This window comes from Doryrhamphus excisus, linkage group LG11 (assembly GCF_037039965.1).
Source record: "Doryrhamphus excisus strain RoL-2023G ecotype Guam linkage group LG11, RoL_Dexc_Guam_v1.1, whole genome shotgun sequence".
Lineage (NCBI taxonomy): Eukaryota > Metazoa > Chordata > Actinopteri > Syngnathiformes > Syngnathidae > Doryrhamphus > Doryrhamphus excisus.
The window spans coordinates 7,122,653-7,140,845 of NC_136367.1; the positions used below are offsets into that span (position 1 = coordinate 7,122,653).

General features: G+C 48.1%; 3 protein-coding genes across 3 annotated transcripts in view; 2 read left to right on the forward strand and 1 right to left on the reverse strand.

Moving 5' to 3' along the window:
- Nucleotides 1-2,313, forward strand: part of igf2r (insulin-like growth factor 2 receptor) — a 31,366-nt gene extending 29,053 nt beyond the window's left edge. The window contains exon 51 of the mRNA XM_058069479.2: nucleotides 62-2,313. Coding sequence (XP_057925462.2) covers nucleotides 62-211 — 150 coding nt within the window. The 3' untranslated portion in view covers nucleotides 212-2,313. The remainder of the gene's footprint in view (nucleotides 1-61) is intronic.
- Nucleotides 538-7,567, forward strand: slc22a2 (solute carrier family 22 member 2). Its single transcript, XM_058069482.2, has 12 exons — nucleotides 538-674; nucleotides 2,334-2,951; nucleotides 3,073-3,176; nucleotides 3,232-3,386; nucleotides 3,457-3,625; nucleotides 5,123-5,237; nucleotides 5,317-5,420; nucleotides 5,482-5,696; nucleotides 5,764-5,872; nucleotides 5,930-6,042; nucleotides 6,106-6,205; nucleotides 6,270-7,567. The coding sequence occupies exons 2-12, from the start codon at nucleotides 2,550-2,552 to the stop codon at nucleotides 6,367-6,369; spliced, it is 1,686 nt and encodes a 561-aa protein (XP_057925465.2). The 5' UTR covers nucleotides 538-674; nucleotides 2,334-2,549; the 3' UTR covers nucleotides 6,370-7,567.
- Nucleotides 6,363-17,912, reverse strand: plg (plasminogen). Its single transcript, XM_058069480.2, has 19 exons — nucleotides 17,747-17,912; nucleotides 17,230-17,362; nucleotides 15,979-16,085; nucleotides 14,031-14,145; nucleotides 13,799-13,938; nucleotides 13,610-13,730; nucleotides 13,419-13,537; nucleotides 13,195-13,357; nucleotides 11,609-11,733; nucleotides 11,382-11,541; nucleotides 11,123-11,310; nucleotides 10,906-11,054; nucleotides 10,032-10,125; nucleotides 9,838-9,952; nucleotides 9,131-9,205; nucleotides 8,927-9,067; nucleotides 8,752-8,858; nucleotides 8,064-8,209; nucleotides 6,363-6,744 (listed from the first exon to the last, which is right to left on the reverse strand). Exons 1-19 carry the CDS (start codon nucleotides 17,793-17,795, stop codon nucleotides 6,583-6,585), a joined length of 2,409 nt encoding a protein of 802 aa, XP_057925463.2. The 5' UTR covers nucleotides 17,796-17,912; the 3' UTR covers nucleotides 6,363-6,582.
- Between the last annotated feature and the right edge of the window lie 281 nt (nucleotides 17,913-18,193).

Sequence of the window (18,193 nt, forward strand, 5' to 3'; positions counted from 1 at the left end):
GGCAGCGCTCGTTTTTTTTAGAAAGTAAAAACACTGACCTGGGTGGTCTTTTCCTGGCCAGGAGGAGAGCGACGAGGACCTGGTGGGCCTCCTAGACGAGCCCGACAAGAAGAGAAAAAGCGGCAAAGCTCGGCCATCGAGTCGCAGCGACACGGTAGCCAAGGGGAAGCGGGAGGACGACGACAGCGATGAGGACCTCCTGAGGGTGTGACGCACACCCCCACCCCCCCAGCTCCCATCAGGACTACTCTCTCTCTCAGCGAATGTCGCCATAGCAACACCCTCAGCATACTGACACTTTTCCTCCTCTCTTTTTGGGATTCATTTTGACCGAGTCAGACTCTGCTGTGTTGCCACCTTATTTATTGACAGATGATTTCTTTCACATGACTCATGATTCTTCTCAATGATCTACACGGCATCAGTGATGCCCCCCCACCTCGTCGTCACAGTCTCAAAATGACTGCCTGATGAGAAGCCACCAGTCCACCCAAACACACACACCGTTCTTTTTAAGTTGCCATTTGAAGTTGCTGCCATTTTCTTCAGTGAACTCGTGTCTTTGCAGAGTGGACGGAAACATCTGGCTTGTTCTCGGTCGTCCTGTTAAGCCGCGGTGAAACGCGTTGTGGCGGCCATCAAACAGGAAGCTCCAGCTGATGCAGGCAGTGAAGGTCAGTCGAGCTTCTGAGGCAGGGGTGTCCATAGTGCAGCCTCAGGGCCATTTGTGGCCCTTAGTACATGACAGAAATATCATTTAAAACAAAAACTTTGAAAAAAAAAGTCAGAATCAGCAGTCATTTTACAAGAATAAAGTCAAAATATGAAAGAATGACATAATTTTATGAGCATAGGACCATTTTAGTAGCATAAAGTTGAAATATTAAAGGAAAACGACTTTAATATTATGGAAAAGTTGTCATATTTTTAAAAGTAGAAGAAAGTCAAAATGTTATGGGAATGAATTACAGGAAGAAAGTGGAAATCGTTGGAAATAAAAACAAAACCAGCAGATAGTTGTAATTTTACTAAAATAATGGCCAAATAGTAAAAAAAAAAGTCCTATTCTAATGAGCATCATAATATAACAAGGAAAAAAATTATATTTAGTCATAATATGACAAATATCAAGTTGTCATTTTTGGGAAAAGAGGTTGGGAGCAAGTTATCTTTATGGAAATAAAGTCATACTATAAGAAAGGAAAGGAAATATATGATGTTGAAATATATAATATAATATATAATGTTGAAATGGCAAAGGTGGGGGTAAAGAAGAGCAAAGTTGATATGAATGATATTTAGTCTTTTCCAGCCGCATGACGAAGCTGAGATGAAACACATAGAACATCTCGCCATATCTCCATCAAAGTTGCATCCTTTTGACATTATCACAGCGTGGCCGTCCCTGGACACCCCTGTCCTCAAGGGAAGGATCATTGCTCTCCTTGTGCCGTTTACATCTTCCTGCCTCCAAAGGAGCGTGGCCATTATCTCGTCTTGGGTCACGTATGCTCGTTATCATTTTCTTGTTGTGATTATTTAAGTATGTGAGCCTACTCTGACAGTGGCTGTCAGTCAGTTGAGGAAGGTGAGGTCGTTTTGAGAGCGGAGGCCATGGTTACTGAGCCCCGCCCCCCTCTCACCAAAGCCATATTTCTGCACCTGATGAGATGATTTGGCCTGCGCCAAGTTTTTTTTGCATGGCAATCATCAACCCGATGAAGGTAGCATTTGGAAAATGTTTAGTTTTCTTTGGAAGCACTTAGGAATGGCACGTCTTGCACCAGCATGGCCAGCTCATTGAATTAGTGGCTGTAATGGCTGACTGGATGACCGAGGATGGAATCTTTTGTTGCCGTTATGGATTGCTTTATTTGACATTCAGTCATTTCAATACCTTTTTTTTTATTTGTAGTTGATTTTGTCATGTCCCAAACATTTGAGGATGCCCAACAGAAGTGTTACTGCAGGCGCTGCTTCAGTATTTGGATCAGGGAGGTTTGATTCCCCGTGATTGTTTCAGTGAGCTTCTCATAGATCTCCAGTGACTCGATGGTGTTGTCATCGGGCACGCGGAGCTCCGTGTACGTTAGCGTCTGCCATCATCTCTTTTCGGTACCGGCTTTCCAAACATTCTGGTCGTGGGGCACGGTACGATTGTTGCCATGTTAGGAGGAGGTGGAGAAGAGCACAAGAAAGCCTGGAGGAACGTGTACGATGTTGAGCATCATTCTGCTGCTTTTGTTTTTTTGCTATTTAAAAGAATGTGGATGTAAGATTGTTGCTTTATTTGAATAAATACCAGAGAAATGACACGTTTGTGCTTTCACTAGAACACGGCCCGGTAAAGTAGACTGGCTGATGGACTTCAGCTGTGGACACAGCGCACGTGTCCCTGCGGCGTGTTTATGTATGTCCATGAGGCCAAGGAGGAGGATGGCGTAACACGTGGCTGCACAGCCGCTGATCTTTGCCCCCAACCCTCCTCTTTAAAATGAAACGGAACGGACCGGGCCGGTTGTTACTTTGTGCTCATCGCCTCCGCTGCCATGACCTCCTTTGATGACATCTTGGAGGAAGTCGGGAAGTTCGGGCGCTGCCAGAAGCGCATCTTCGCCCTGCTGTGCCTGGTGTCCATGCCCTGGGCCGGCGTCTACGTGGGCATCGTGTTTCAGGGTTTCACCCCGGACCACTGGTGCCGGGACAGCAGCATGGAGCAATGGAGGCAAGCGTGTGGCCGCAGCTTGGCCGACAGCCGCAGGATGACGGCACCGCTGCTGAACGTATCCGGCGAGCTGCAGCACAGCAGCTGCGAGCAGTACGACGTGGACTGGAACGCCACGCTCACCTGCGACTCTCAAGAAGAGATGGACCTGAGCGCAGCCCCCACCGTGCCCTGCAAGAGCGGCTGGGAGTACGACTACGAGGGGAGGCGGTCCTTTGTGACGGAGGTACCTCCACTCTCAATCGGGACTTAACCGTTGATAGATTCCCATAGTCTGTCTGCTGGCTTCTCGTCTTGGATGCTTTTATTCAGGTGTCATGTCGCTGACCTTGTTCCCTCTGTCCCAGTTTGACCTGGTGTGCTCCGACGCCTGGTTGATGGACATGTTCCAGGCCATGCTGAACATCGGCTTCCTGCTGGGCAGCATCGCTATCGGTTACCTGGCTGACAGGTAAGCGACTAATGTCTCCTCGCACTCGCATCTCTAAGGAGGCTTCCCTGCGCAGATTTGGCAGGAAGTTGAGCTTCCTGATGTCCAACGTGTTCAACGGCATCGCAGGGATCCTGGTGGCCGTGGCACCTGACTACGTGTCCATGCTGATCTTCAGGGTGCTCTTTGGCTTCGGCGTGAAGGGAGGCTGGATGGCAGGATACGTGCTGAGTGGGTGCCGCTTTTCTCCCCCCCCCCACTTCCTGCGGGCATCCGTTAACGTGCCGCTCTTTCCTCTCAGTCACCGAGATCGTAGGTGTGGAGTACCGGCGCACGGTGGGCGTGGTTTACCAGATGTTCTTCAGCGTGGGGCTCCTGGTGCTCCCCCTGCTGGCCTACTTCATCACCGACTGGCGATGGCTTCAGGTCGTCATCACCGTGCCCTACTTCCTCTACGTATTCTACTACTGGTGAGACGCAGCTGATGTCTTACTCTGACTGCAGTACCATCGTACTGCCATTGTGCATGCATGCTGGTACTACTACACAGCAGTGGTTTAGTAGTACTTGCATACTGCTACTGCATCTCCAGTCTTCATACCTCAACTACAAGAGACACAATGACAAAAACAAGATTTTATTTAAATATTTTTTTCTATAAAATATTTTATATTATTGTGCTCCTCTCCTCTAGACCAGTGATGTTTTGGGGCTGTCGCTGGGCAACGCATACTATCGACACTCTCCAAAGATTTTCTATCTTCTATTTTTCTATTTTTTTCTTCTATTTTTCACTCCAGGACCATGAAATGCTTCCTGCGTTCATGGGGTGGTGTTTTCGGGATCATTGTCATGCTGAAAGACGCAGCCACCTCTCATCTTCACCGCCATTGCAGACGGAATGAGCTTTTCGCCGTAAAGGGCACCATACGCCGCCCCATTCGTTCCTTGCTTGACACGGGTCAGCCATCCTGGGCCCTTTGTTGGAAAAACAGCCCCAAAGCATGATGTTTACACCCCCCATGCTTCACAGCAGGGGCGGTGTTCTTTGGATTCAACTCGGCATTCTTTCTCCTCCAAACACGAGACGTGGGGTTTCTACCAAAAGTTCCATTTTGGTTTCATCTGACCATAAGACATTCTCCCGATCCTCTTCTGGATCATCCAAATGCTCTCTAGCAAACTTCACACCAGCCTGGACACGTATAGTGTGTGCTGATGGGTGGGGCCCCACGGGGTGAGATCTTCCATGGACCCCCGGGTAAAGGGACATATCCGTGATCTTCCATTTTGTAATAATTGCTCCCACCGTTGATTTCTTCACACCCAGCTGCTTACATATTGCAGCTTCAGTCTTCCCAGCCTGGTGCAGGTCTCCCCTCCTGGTTCTGGTCTCCTTTGACAGCCAGCTCTTTGGTCTTGGCCGCAATGGACTTTGGAGTCTGGTTGTGGATGGGTGTCTTTTGTCCTGATCATGACTCCATTCAAACATTCAAACTACTACTACTGCACAACAGCAGTGTGTGTATGCAGCAAACTATATACTATTACATGGCAGCAGTAGTTTGGTAGTATTGTACATACAGTACAACTTCTACTACACAGCAGTAGAGTGTACATACTACTACAACAAAGCAGCAATAGTCTATAGTACTAAATAGTGGCACGCTATTGTATAGTAGTACACACACACAAAGTACTGTAGCTACATATGTACTACTATAGCGTAATAGTTTAGTGTGCACATACTACAGAGTTGACTACGTAGATGACACTTAATAGTATGCAGTGTACGCACACTACTACTACTTCAACATAACTGTTGTTACTTAGTTGTGTTATGTAGTACTGCTATTACCAGTATATAGAGTACCTAGGAAGGAAGTACAAAGGTATGCCGAAGTCATGCAGATGTAGTACTTGCAGTACACACGATGGTATTATTGTAAATGTTTTTTCATTTGCAGGTTCATTCCAGAGTCTCCAAGATGGCTGCTGTCCCAGAACAGGAAGGCCCAGGCTGTGGAGATCACGGAGGCCATGGCCAAGGAGAACCACATGACTTTGTCCAAGAACATCGAGGTAGCGTCGCTACTGCGTAGTTCCCTCGTGTTCCTGTGGAAATGTGGTGAAAAGGCGGTCCCTGACTTTGGCCTCGTAGACTTTGAGGGACGACAACGCTGACCCCTCGGCCACCGCCTCCTTCATGGACCTGATCAGAACGCCCAACATGAGGAAGCACACCTTCATCCTCAGCTACAACTGGTGAGTCCACGCGGGCGTCTCGTGACGAGCGTGAAGTCCGGCTGTGTCAAACGTCTTGCAGGTTCACCAGCGCGGTGGTCTACCAGGGTCTGATCATGCGGCTGGGCCTCCTGGGAGGAAACGTCTACATCAGCTTCCTCATCTCCGCTCTGGTGGAGTTTCCCGCTGCTTTTCTCATCCTCTTCACCATCGAGCGCGTCGGCCGCCGCTTCCCCTTTGCCGCCGCTAACGTGGTGGCCGGAGCCGCCTGCCTCATCACCGCCTTCCTTCCTGACAGTGAGGACGCCCGTGTGCTTCATCCACGGGAGACGTTGAGATCTTACGGTCGGTCTTGTCGTGGCAGGCGTGTCCTGGTTGAAGACGGCGGTGGCCTGCGTGGGCCGGCTGGGCATCACCATGGCCTTCGAGATGGTGGTCTTCGTCAACACGGAACTCTACCCCACGTTTGTCAGGTAAAGCCTTGCGGTGCTCCTGTGGAGAAGGTGTTCCAATGTGTGGACTGACGTCAGGAACCTGGGCGTGTCCGTGTGCTCCACGCTGTGCGACATCGGCGGCATCGTGGCGCCCTTCCTCCTCTACCGGCTGGCCGTCATCTGGCTGGAGCTGCCCCTCATCATCTTTGGTGGGTTTACACATCCCCTCCCCCGTCTGGAGGAGCGTTGTTGAACGTGCTCGGGATGTTCAGGTATTCTGGCTTTCCTGGCCGGCGCTTTGGTCCTGCTGCTTCCGGAAACACGAGGCGTCCCGCTGCCCGACACCATCCATGACATCGAGTTCCCTGACAAGTGAGTGACAGGAAGTGTCTTTTTGTGGGCGTGTACCGACTTCTGGCATCTTCTGTGTTTTTAGGGCGAAGCTGAAAAGCGAGCAGAAGAACCAGCAGTTGAACACCCTCCTCTCCACCCCCACCTCCAACATCTCAACCAACCAAAACACAGCAAGTGTCTGAACTCCTCCTCCTCCTCCGCTCAAGTATTTATTCACCTTCATGAGCTCCAAACAAAGCATCTTAGACGAGACAAATGACTAAGTTGTATTCTTGATGATTGGCCAATAAAGATGACTTCCCATTGGCCCGTGGACACGCGCATGATTGAAGACCAGGCCGTCCAATAACAACGCTCCTCCTTCAACATCAGCGCTTAACTTTTCTCTTTGAACTTTAATTGTCTCTGATGGTTTGCTGGATCCAATCAATAAACTTGGACACACGAGCGTAGACGCCGGGCTTCATGGGGTTGGCGCAGCCCAACCCCCACGACGTGACGCCCTGCAGGATGAACTTGTTGTTGGATTTACACACCAGGGGGCCGCCGCTGTCACCCTGCAGGGAGACGACACACCATGAGTACCCGCCGCTACTATTACTACTACTACTATTACTACTACTACTACATGCACCCCTCATTTATGCTGGTTATTTGGTTCCAGAGCACGCTTACGTTAGAGCATAGAAAACCTATTTATAACGTTCTACATTTACCATTATTAGAGCCCTGCAGACATGAAATAACACCCCTATAGTCACTTAACACTTTGTTCACACCACATGACCAATGTGCGAGCTATGGGATCACTGCAGGGACACAAGAGACATAGTTTAAACATTAGCAAGCTTGTGAGCTGACTAGCAACTGTTGCTATTTCTGCATTTTGTCAACATTCCCTGCACCCCCATCCCCCACCACATGTGACTCCTCTGGGATGACCCCTCCCGCCATACAGAAGACGGTGAAGCTCCGGCATGCGCTGCGTTGTGGACTGTCGTAGCGGGCAGACACGCTGCTGCCAGCAGCTGTGAGCCACTGTTGCAACTTTGGCACTTTAAGGGTTAAGAAACAGACTGGGGGAGACGGACAAAGTAGCCAAAAACCTACCACTTCCACACTGAAAGCGAGATCTCTTCACTCTACCATGTGGGACATACCATCTAATGTCATGGCTAAAAAAAGGGAACATGACTGACTCCTAGTGGCCGCAATACGGCAGCACTACTACTACTTTTACTGCTACTACTACTACTGCTATGATAAAGCATATTATTACTATGAACTTTTCTCCTTAAATTACTAAGTTTTACTATTGTTACAAATATATTCTAAATAATATTATTATAAATAAGTACATTTTTTTTAATATATTCACTTTATCATGGGCGGCACGGCGTTCGAGTGGTTAGCACGCAGACCTCACAGCTAGGAGACCAGGGTTCAATTCCACCCCCGGCCATCTCTGTGTGGAGTTTGCATGTTCTCCCTGTGCATGCGTGGGTTTTCTCCGGGTACTCCGGTTTCCTCCCACATTCCAAAAACATGCTAGGTTAATTGGCCACTCCAAATTGACCATAGGTATGAATGTGAGTGTGAATGGTTGTTTGTCTATATGTGCCCTGTGATTGGCTGGCCACCAGTCCAGGGTGTACCCCGCCTCTCGCCCAAAGACAGCTGGGATAGGCTCCAGCACCCCCTGCGACCCTTGTGAGGCGATAGACCCTTGAAGCGATAGAAAATGAATGAATGAATAACTTTATCATAATATTATACTTTTTTTCTCCCTAATTTTCCCCAATTTTCCCTAATTTTGTTTTATTTGTCATATTATGCTAGGCGTCCGGGCAGTAAAAACACAGTGGAGTTTTATTACCTGGCAACTGTCGGTGCCTCCGGCGATGTTTCCCGCGCACATCTCGTGGTCTTTCACTCTGCCGTTAAGGTACGACGGACGATTGCAGACCTTGTTCTCGATGACAGGGAAGCCCGTCTCCTTGAGGATGCCGTCCCCTCCCGTCCCTGACACACGGACCAAGACGGACCAAGAGGCAAAATGACCGGCGGGACCACTAAAGGTATGTCGACACACTCATCACGTGTAAAGACCCGGCCCGCTTGTGCACCTAAAGGCCTCACTTCTCTCATTCTAAGAAAGGCTAACGAGTGATATAATATGTGTATAATAGTGAGGGCAATGAGGTTTATCATGAAAACAAAAGAAAACTAAGAATAAAGTTGTAGTTTTTGTAACATGAGGTTGTGGAAAAAGTTCTAATGTTAGAATAAAATGTAGGAAAAAAAGCTGAAATGCTTCAAATGAAAAAAACCCGACCTGGATAAAACTGCTGTCATTTTACAAAAAATTGTCAAAATGTTGCGAGAAAAAAAGCTGTAATATTTTGAGAATATTTTATGATACCGTATGAGGAAAATGTCATTTTGGTATCATAGTCTTGAAATAAGACTTGTCATTCATTGGAAAATGAAAATACTGTCGCAAGAAATGCTTTTGTTTTTCACGCAAAAACCTTTGGGGCACGCCTGGGGTGTCTGTGATGTACCTTGGGTCTTGCCCCATCCAGTGACGTAGCACTCGGCCCCACTGGGAACGATGTAATCCTTATCCGGCAGACAAGCTGGCAGGACTTTGTCGTTGATGACCGCCGGCCTGAAACGCACGCCAGCACGCTTTTACTCCACGCGCGTCCACGCCGGCCGCACGCGTCCACAACTGACCTGTCCAGCTTGAGCAGCGCTATGTCGGCCCCGCTAGGTTCCAGCACCAGTTTCTCCAACCCCCTCTCCTGCTTGGACGCCTCCTGAGCTCTCTCCGTGTGCACGCCCAGGAGAACCTTGTAGGCGGCAGGCCGCTTGGACCTGCGCACGCGTTTAGGTAAAGCCAGCGTCATGTGCTTTTGTGTTTCAAGGATGCTAACTCACCGGTCCAGGCAGTGTGTCGCCGTCACCACCCACTGGGCGTTGATCAGAGTCCCCCCACAGAAGTGGATTCCTGTACTGGAAGAATGGACAAGCAAGTAATTAGACACCTTTGAATCTGTGTTTCACCTTGGCCCGTGACCGAAAGAACAAGATGGCGGCTGAAATGCGGTTCCTCGGTAGGGTGCCTGGACTCTCCCGAGGAGATAGGGTAAAGGGCTCAGAGGGGGGGTCACTCGCTGCTGCTGCTGCTTGAGGTGGCTCGGGCATCAAGTTGGGATGCATCCGGGACGCCTCCCTGGTGAGGTGTTCCGGCTGGCCTGGGAACGCCTGGATGTCCCCCCAGTGGAGCTGGAGGAGGCGGCCGGGGACCAGGAAGTCTGGGCTTCCCTACTGCCCCCGTGAACCCGCATAAGTGAAAGACAATGTACGGATGGATACATAATTACAGTATATAGTATATGCTGATATATTATTACAATATTACAAGAAGAAAATTGACAAAAAATGTTTCAATATTTGGAAAATTGTTCTATCGCCCTGCTTCATGAAATTCAATCCGACTTCCTGCTACCTGGTGGAAGGTCATTTCTGTCACTATGCATCCATCACTGGCATGGAAAAATGAGCAAATCATTCCCGGTAAACAAGTCACCATTTTTAGAGCATTGAAGTGAAACTGGACCCCACAGTGCGGCGCTGGGACTCACTTGGTACGCAGGCTGACCTGCCAGGGCCAGGAGTAAGGTTTGGCTATGCAGCCTCCCACGATGCGACCGAAACAGCGCTTGGGTTTGACCACGGGTGTCCCGCAGGACAGGCTCGCTGCAAAGGGAGGGGGGGGGGGGGGGGGGTTGTCAGTGGAGGGGGGCACGCTTGATGGAGACACAGTGCCTTCACGTACCGCAGTCTGGGATCTGGCAAAAGTCCCATCTCGTGTTTCTGTCCGTCGTGTAGCACCACGGTCCGTTCGCATCGTTATCCGGGTTCCTGCAGCTCTGATGATGAACGCCAGCAGCACGTTATTCCCAGTTGCAATAAACGTCTGCTCAATACTGCAATACTACATAGCATCAAAATGTCTTTGGAAGGCCTAATATTTGTCTTTGACATCATTTTCATCCTTGAAAGTGCTTCATTGAGGAAAAATAAAACATCTTCTAATAAAATCAAAATACAAATAAAAAAATATCAAATCCAAAATAATATAACAAATAAAAATGATAAAATAATACAACTAAATAAACACTTAACTAGACAAATAAGAAAACTTTTTGACATGGTTAAATATGATATTATATTATTAATTATATAATAATTTATATAAAATTATATAATTAATATAATATAATTTATATAATTAATTATATATTCTATTTCAACCAATAACAGGCCCCAACGTTCCAAGTGATTGATTTGCCCCATCAGCAGTTTGTCACCTGACCAACATTAAAGTCACATTACTGACACCTAGTGACCAGTGTTGAATACTATGTATCACTGCGTCTTTGAATGCATCTTCTGAAGGCCTAATATTGTATTTTACTTCCTTTACCCTTTTTATGCTTGAAAATGCTTCATTTTGGCAAATGAAATAAATACAATAAAATATGCTCATCATAAACCCAAATAAATATAATAAAAGAAGACATGAAATGTGGTTAAATATGCATATTTGTATTAATAGGACAGGAAATTGAAAGTATCGCTTTGCTGTGTAGTTTGAGGCCCTCCTCCGTGGCAAACAAAGAACCTGGAAGAATACGAGATGGACTCACGTTGCCTTCCAGGCCCTTGTCGGGGTGCGTTTCGGGGGTGAATTTGTTGTGTTGGTGGGGGGCCTGAGCACCCCAAGCCTGGCACGTGACGCCCACGATGGTGATGGAAGTGGGACCTCTGTAAGACGTTCCGTTCCCGACCTTGCAGTCTTGAAGAAAGCAAAAAAGCGGCTAAAAGTTGAAGCGGCTTTGAAAAAGAAGAAGCGGAAGGATTTACCTCTCTGGGTCGGAAACTGGGTGCTGGGTTTCTCGGGTGTGCTGGGTTCGGCCGTGGGGGCGTCTTCTTGGGGTTTACTGGAGCATTTCTCGATCTTGCAGTACTCCCAGCGGACCAGGGGGTTGGTGGTGTAGCACCAGGGAGATCGGTCTCCGTCAGGGTTCCTGCACAGATTCCTCTGGAGGTCGCTGATGGAGGAGAAGAGACGGTGAGCGCCGATCAGGAAGTCGCATCAAGACGCTTCCTGTCGTGGACTGACGCTGTGGGGAACTTGTCCGGAGTCTTGGCGTGGCTGTGTGGACTCATGGAGCTCCAGGCCTGACACTTCTTCCCAGTGACGGTCTCTGACGTCACGCCGCGGTAGCTTGAACCGTTGTCCACGTAGCAGTCGTCGTCCTCTGGAGGAATGACCGGCTCATCTGCAGCGGATGACAGCGCCTCAGCATCGCGTCAGTAGTCCGCACTGTCTCGTCTGAGTCCTGGTACCTGGTCCGGGTCCGTCCCCACATGTGGGCACGCTGCAGTACTCCCAGCGGACTTCGGAGTCGGTGGTGTAACACCATGGCTTCCTCTCGCTGTCCGGGTTACGGCAGTAGTTGGCATCGAGACCCCTGCAAACGAGGACAACACATGTAAAGCTTCTTCTGGCCACTGGGGGCAGTGTGGTGCCACATCCTGTTCTACAACAAGGGCGTCCACGGTGCAGCGTGTGACCTGCGGTACGGCCCAAAAATAGACTTTAACAGGAAAACAACTGCAAAAATGCAAAAATCAGTAAGACCAAATATTGACAAAAAAAATCTTGTGAATTCACACAAATTAATAAATGTCATTTTGGCCGCTGAAACATTTAGGAAAAAAGTTATTTCTTTTAAAGTTGTAATATTCATTCATTCATTTTCTACCGCTTTTTCCTCACGAGGGTCGCGGGGGTGCTGGAGCCTATCCCAGCTGTCTTCGGGCGAGAGGCGAAGTACACCCTGGACTGGTGGCCAGCCAATCACAGGGCACATATAGACAAACAACCATTCACACTCACATTCATACCTATGGACAATTTGGAGTGGCCAATTAACCTAGCATGTTTTTGGAATGTGGGAGGAAACCGGAGTACCCGGAGAAAACCCATGCATGCACGGGGAGAACATGCAAACTCCACACAAAGATGGCCGAGGGAGGAATCGAACCCTGGTCCTCCTAGCTGTGAGGTCTGCGCGCTAACCACTCGGCTACCGTTCCGCCCAGTTGTAATATTAGGAGGGAAAAAAAGTTAGCATATTACGAGAATAAAGTCAAAATTACCAGAAGAAAATGCACAGGGAATTACAGGAAATTTAAATTTAAAGTTAAAATAATTTGGGAAAAAAAAACAGCAGAGGAAGAAATGGGGAGATACAAAAAGCAGTTATAATTTGACAAGAATAAACTCCTAATATTATGAAAAAAAGATAATTTAATTTTGCTTCCACAGAGCTGAAATAAAAAAAATGTTTTTGTTTACAAGAAGCGGTATTTTGAGAAAGAAATAAAACAAATCAAATTGTTGTTGTTTTTGGAAAATTAGGTTAAATTTTGAATATTATGGGAATAAAGCCAAAATATATTTTAACATGTCTAGAGTTGGAATGTGGGAGGGAAAAAACCCCTCCCACATTCCAAAAACATGCTAGGTTAATTGGCGACTCCAAATTGTCCATAGGTATGAATGTGAGTGTGAATGGTTGTTTGGCTGGCGACCAGTCCAGGGTGTACCCCGCCTCACGCCTGAAGACGGCTGGGATAGGCTCCAGCAGTCTTCTTATTTTTTGTCCTAGAAGTGGACAAGATGCATGCAAGGAGAGAAATGTCATGAACTGTTGCACAAACGATGAGGCAGATCATTATAAGCAGCTGGTGGCAAAGCTCCTGAAGTCCGACAAAGCCCTTGGCTACAAAATGTCACTGAAAATACTTTTTGCATTCCCATCTGGATTTCCTTCCATGAGACTGCGGAGACGTAAAGCGATGATCACGGGGAAGGATTCCACCAGGACGTTGGAAAACGGCCATCTTGGAAGGTGCTGGCGGCGTACCTGCAGGGGTAGTTGTCGGGCGTGCGGTTGTGTTTGTGCGGTGTCTGAGATGACCAGCTCTGGCACGTTTTTCCGGATTCGGTGACGGCGATGGTGCCTCGGTAGTTGCTGCCCTCGCCCGTGGCGCAGGTCATCTCCGGGATGACGGTGGGAGGTTCTGACGCTGAGGGGGACAGACGGAGTTAGCCTTGCTATATGCGCAGGTGCCAGGGGGCGGGGCTTACCGCAGCGGGGGATGGAGCAGATCTCCCATCGCTTGGCAGGGTTGGTCGTGAAGCACCACGGCCGAGGGTCTCCGTCCGGGTTCCTGCAGTAGTTCTCCTCCAGGTACTTCTGCGGAAGCCTGCGTGTCACAACGTGGAGCGTGAACGAGTGCGCCCAGCGCGTGTCGGAACGGGAGCGGCCGGGGGCTCACGCGCTGGGGCTGTAGCCGTGGTTGTGGGGTTTCTGCGAGTCCCAGCGTTGGCAGGTGTAGCCGCTCTCGGTGGTGGCGACCTTCCCCCGGTAGTCCTCGCCGCTGCAGTAAATGCACTCCTCTGCCGGGACACAAGGCGGCGTCACTCGTGATGACTGTCACGCCCGCGCGAGGCCGTGAGAGTCCCACCTGTGCAGCTGGGAACGCCGCAGTGCTCCCAGCGGGTGTTGGGGTCGGTGGTGTAACACCAGGGACCCCCGCTGTCTCCGTCTGGGTTTCTGCAGAAATTGGACTCCAGGTCGGCCCGCGGGTGGCTCTCTGGCGTGATGCTGCACAGCGAGAAGACGACGCGTCAGCAGACGACGTGACGTGACGTGACGTGACTTGACTTGACGCACGTGAGACCTCAGCTTTCTCTTACTTGGGCCTGTGAGGGAATTTAGCTGCCCAGCGCTGACACTCCTTTCCTGACTTTGTCCTGGCCTTGGTCCCTCTGTAGTCCTGCCCGATCCCCTTCACGCACTCCAGGAGGTAATCTACAAACCAAGGAATGACAGCAGCGTCCTTTTCATGCAGAATAGTCCAAATAAAACACATCCTTTATGTTTATTAGTTGTCATCAAACCACAACAAATTCATCATTTGCCGCCTGTACTTTGCTGTCACGGGGCAAAATACATTTTTTTATCCCCAAGAATGTGTATTCTTAAGACGAAAGTGATAAAAAGGCCAAAAAAATACTCCTAAAATTGCTCCCTCTTCTGAAGTACATATTTTTGTTTCAAAAGATTATTATGATTATGACACTTCGATCATTAGATTTGCTTTTTAACTGAAAAGTAATTCAAAACTAATTGTTAACTAATAAAATTCACCCGCACCCACTAGGACTCACCAGATTTGTACATATACTACATACAGTATACTACTTATAGATATACATATACTATTTGTACTTATACTACAAGCCCCCGTAAGGAAATGACAGGAGGTACTCAATATAATATTTATAGGTTATCACATGGTTTGTCTGGTATCAGGCCAGGTATCATGCCCCCAAGTGTCAGGTCTCGGGCTGATACTGGCACGCGGGGGCATGATACTGGGCCTGATACCAGACAAACCATGTGATGATCTTATTATCACATACTATTTAATCATGATCTTATTATCACGTACTATTCAAGAGTGTCCTCCTCATTAATGGTGATAAAACGTTCCATTTCTAAAATTCTGTTTGCTATTTTCCCTATTTATCTTTCGCCGGGAGTGTCAACCGCTGACATGTTGACAGAGCACAGACGGCAGCAAAACAAACGCTGTGTGTTCATGCTTGTGCGCTGTTCTCTGATTGGTTGTTTCACAGGCACGATACCAGAGCAGCGCGCTCTGAGTGGACAGCTACGGGGGCTGATACTGGACATGGTTAAACTCTATATTTTATCAGTATCACTGCTCTGGGCTTTGACACAGTATCATTTTGGCCTTTTCCCGTATCATTCATGGGCGCTTTCTAGGGTACAGGGACAATTAATACTGTAGTATGTGATAAAACGCAATATCAGTCAATAGAATAGAATATTACTCAGCATGACTCACGGTGCCATCTTGCAAACGCCACTAAACTCATCACATAGCGACTTAACACTCAAAAGGTATACCCAAGTAATACACAAACATGTACCAATATAAGTTTAAAGTGAAAATGTTTTCCCATAAGGCATTTCACCTGAAGCATAAAGCATTTCATTGGAGGACCAGAGGAGCCCAGAGGGAGGCTGATGTCATTGCAGCTCCCCCGGTAGGCACCAATGAATGCCTTGCTCAGATGCAATGCACTATGGAGAAAACTCATATTGGTGCATGTTTATATATTTCTCATGTATACCTTACAGAAGTATTGTAAGAATGACTCTTATTTACAGTGTACCTTTTAAAAGGAAAAAAATGTCAAAACTCATGAAAACAAATGGAATGTGTTCTCGCAAAGTACAGTAATGCAATACAACCTTTCCATTTTCATTTCTGATAATATTTTTGGTAAACATATATTTTATTTTATTTTAGTTATTATATTTAATGATTTATTATATTCCATTTTAATAGTAAATCTCATAAAAAGACTCCTGAAATTACTACTTTGTTCTACAAAAAATATTTTTTAAAATGCTCGTAAAATGATGACTTTTTCGTAAAAAAAAAATATTATAAAAGTGACAACTTTTTAATTATTTGACATTGTACTTTGAAAGAAAATGATAAAACTCCTGAAAGAATCCAGGTTTGTTGTGTAAAAACGAGCCCAGAGCAGCACCAAGACCATAAGTCCTTTCTCTGCACTTCTGCGTTCGATTCCACTGAACACTTGCCTCCTTTTTCATATAAAGCTGCGCTGGCTCTTCGAAGAACCGATTCGATTTTGGAGTTTGCTCCTGCAGTCCAACATTCTTGATCCTTCTCCACGTACATGAAAGACCTGCCAGAGGAAGCAGATAACCTTTGACCCCTTCAGCTCATTTGCATACGGCCATACTTTCATTTCATCATTTTGCATGGCCAGAAATAGATTTGGCACCAGCTGTTGGCCCTGCCTTGTACGTCAATGACACATTATAATGGGACTGTTTGGACAGGAGATGGCACACAGCTCATACGCACATGCTGGGCCAGAGAAGAAGAGCACGTAGCACAAGGGATCCATGTTTCCAACTTAGCTGCTTTGCATCCAGACCCCTCTGGAATTTGTTAAAAAAAGTGGCCTGCTTCTGGTTTTATCGGACGCTTTTGGCGATGCTAACATAAATGCTAGCGCTCTGCTGGATGAGCAAGGAGCAGATATAGTTAGCATGTTAGCGGTGGTAGGAAACATGAAATATTAACCATGAGAGTAAACAGAAGAACATGACTGTGGTAAAAGCAAATAGCATCATGGTATGCATTCTATGTACTATGCGTGTACAGGTACAGTATCTCTGTGAGTGTGTGTGAGTACATGTATGTACTGTGTACTATGGACTATGCGCATTAATGTGTGTGAATATGTAATTGTCACTGAGAATGGAACTGCTTCCTGCCATGCAGCAAACCCCGCCCCACACAGCCAGGCCATGCCCCCACCGTGGGGGTGGGAAAAACCAAGGTCGCCCCCCCCCAACAGCACCGTAGACAGACCAGGGAAACGCAAAGACAAGGACAACAGCATGAGAAACAGCAAGAGGAAACGCCCAACCGCCCGGCAGAGCACCGTGCCCCCTGCACACATGACCCCTCACCCACTTCCCAGGCCCCTGGTCCTTGCCGCGGCGCAGTTTAGTTTAGTACCCCGCCCGAAGTTAGCTGGGATAGGCTCCAGCATGCCCCCATGGCCCTAATCAGTACAAGCGGCATAGGAGATGGTGCTCCAGGCCGGGGGCTGTACACGGCCCCTGCCCCACACGTTGGACACCCTGGCTGTACCATGATGGCACATATGGGATCATATGGGGCGCCACCCACCTCCATCCAAAAGCAGCTATATCATTTTGCCCTGCCAGCTCCCACCACAAGTAGATTGCAGCCCTGTGGGCGACCCCAAGGATGGGACGATGAAAAGAAGGTCATTTGAAGGTCAGAGAGCGTACCTGCAGGTGAAGCTATTTTCAGTATCGCACTTGGCGGCGCACTCGTCCACGCTGTTGACGGTGTACTGGCGCTTGTTCAAAGAGATTAGCCACGCCCCCTCGGTTTTGGTGTAGCCTCCCGTCTCCGTGCCGCCTGATGGAGAAAAGAAACGTCTTTATTCCCACTGGATATACTTTTATGTGGGTTCCCCATACATTATTATCATCGATTATTGGCTTTTAATTATGTCATGTCAAGAATGAAAGCCTGGTCATTCTTGATGGCGCCCCCTGCTGGATGGGAGTGTGAAATACGCCCAGGATGTTTGACTCGGTAGCCAACTCTACTCAGGGCGGTTGTGAGTCCACGTTTGGTGGAAGAAGCAGCAGGAATGCTGGGCAGGACGAGCACGGCGTAGGAAAAGCATCATCGGTTGCCCTTAAAGGCGAGCCCTTAAAGGCGAGCCCTTAAAGGCGAGCATGGAACAGCAAAGTAGAAAGTCTTGATGAGGAAGGCGGAGGTTTGTTTGCGTCTTACCGGCGCAGACGAGCGCTCCGAGGAGTAACGCTGCGGTGTACAGGTCCATGTCCGGGTCCTGATGCTAGCAGCCAGCTGAGTGCAGAGGCTACTTTAGTGGACTCCTCGCCACGCCGCACGTCAAATAGGACAGCGAGTCGCTAGTCAATCATTGGCTCCACAAGGACGCCGACATGGGACTCGGGTCAAAAAGCACATTTTGCAACACTTTTCAAGACGATGACGACAAATTGCAACGACCTTTTGCTCTGCAAAACCCATCCTGCACTTTTGCAGAAGATCTTCTGATGCAGAAAAAAATCCAGGAGGACCTCCTCCCACTTGGTCATGTGACCTCTGCTATCAGGACCGTTGAGTGGATGAACTCCAATCCCGTGTGACACGTTCATCAAAAGTCTTCAGACGTGTCGGAGAGACACAATCTATACTAGATGTGACCGTCATGGC

What these genes read in the sequence shown, in the direction of transcription:
- slc22a2 (XM_058069482.2), top strand. Translation starts at nt 2,550, where the DNA reads ATGACCTCCTTTGATGACATCTTGGAGGAAGTCGGGAAGTTCGGGCGC. An exon ending in TTCATCCTCAGCTACAACTG is followed by an intron (nt 5,421 to 5,481) that starts GTGAGTCCACGC and finishes AACGTCTTGCAG; the next exon opens with GTTCACCAGCGCGGTGGTCT. An exon ending in CTCTACCCCACGTTTGTCAG is followed by an intron (nt 5,873 to 5,929) that starts GTAAAGCCTTGC and finishes GACTGACGTCAG; the next exon opens with GAACCTGGGCGTGTCCGTGT.
- plg (XM_058069480.2), bottom strand. Translation starts at nt 17,795, where the DNA reads ATGGACCTGTACACCGCAGCGTTACTCCTCGGAGCGCTCGTCTGCGCC. An exon ending in AGCTTTATATGAAAAAGGAG is followed by an intron (nt 14,146 to 15,978) that starts GCAAGTGTTCAG and finishes CTTGGTTTGTAG; the next exon opens with ATTACCTCCTGGAGTGCGTG. An exon ending in CAGGTCAGCCTGCGTACCAA is followed by an intron (nt 9,206 to 9,837) that starts GTGAGTCCCAGC and finishes CCATTCTTCCAG; the next exon opens with TACAGGAATCCACTTCTGTG.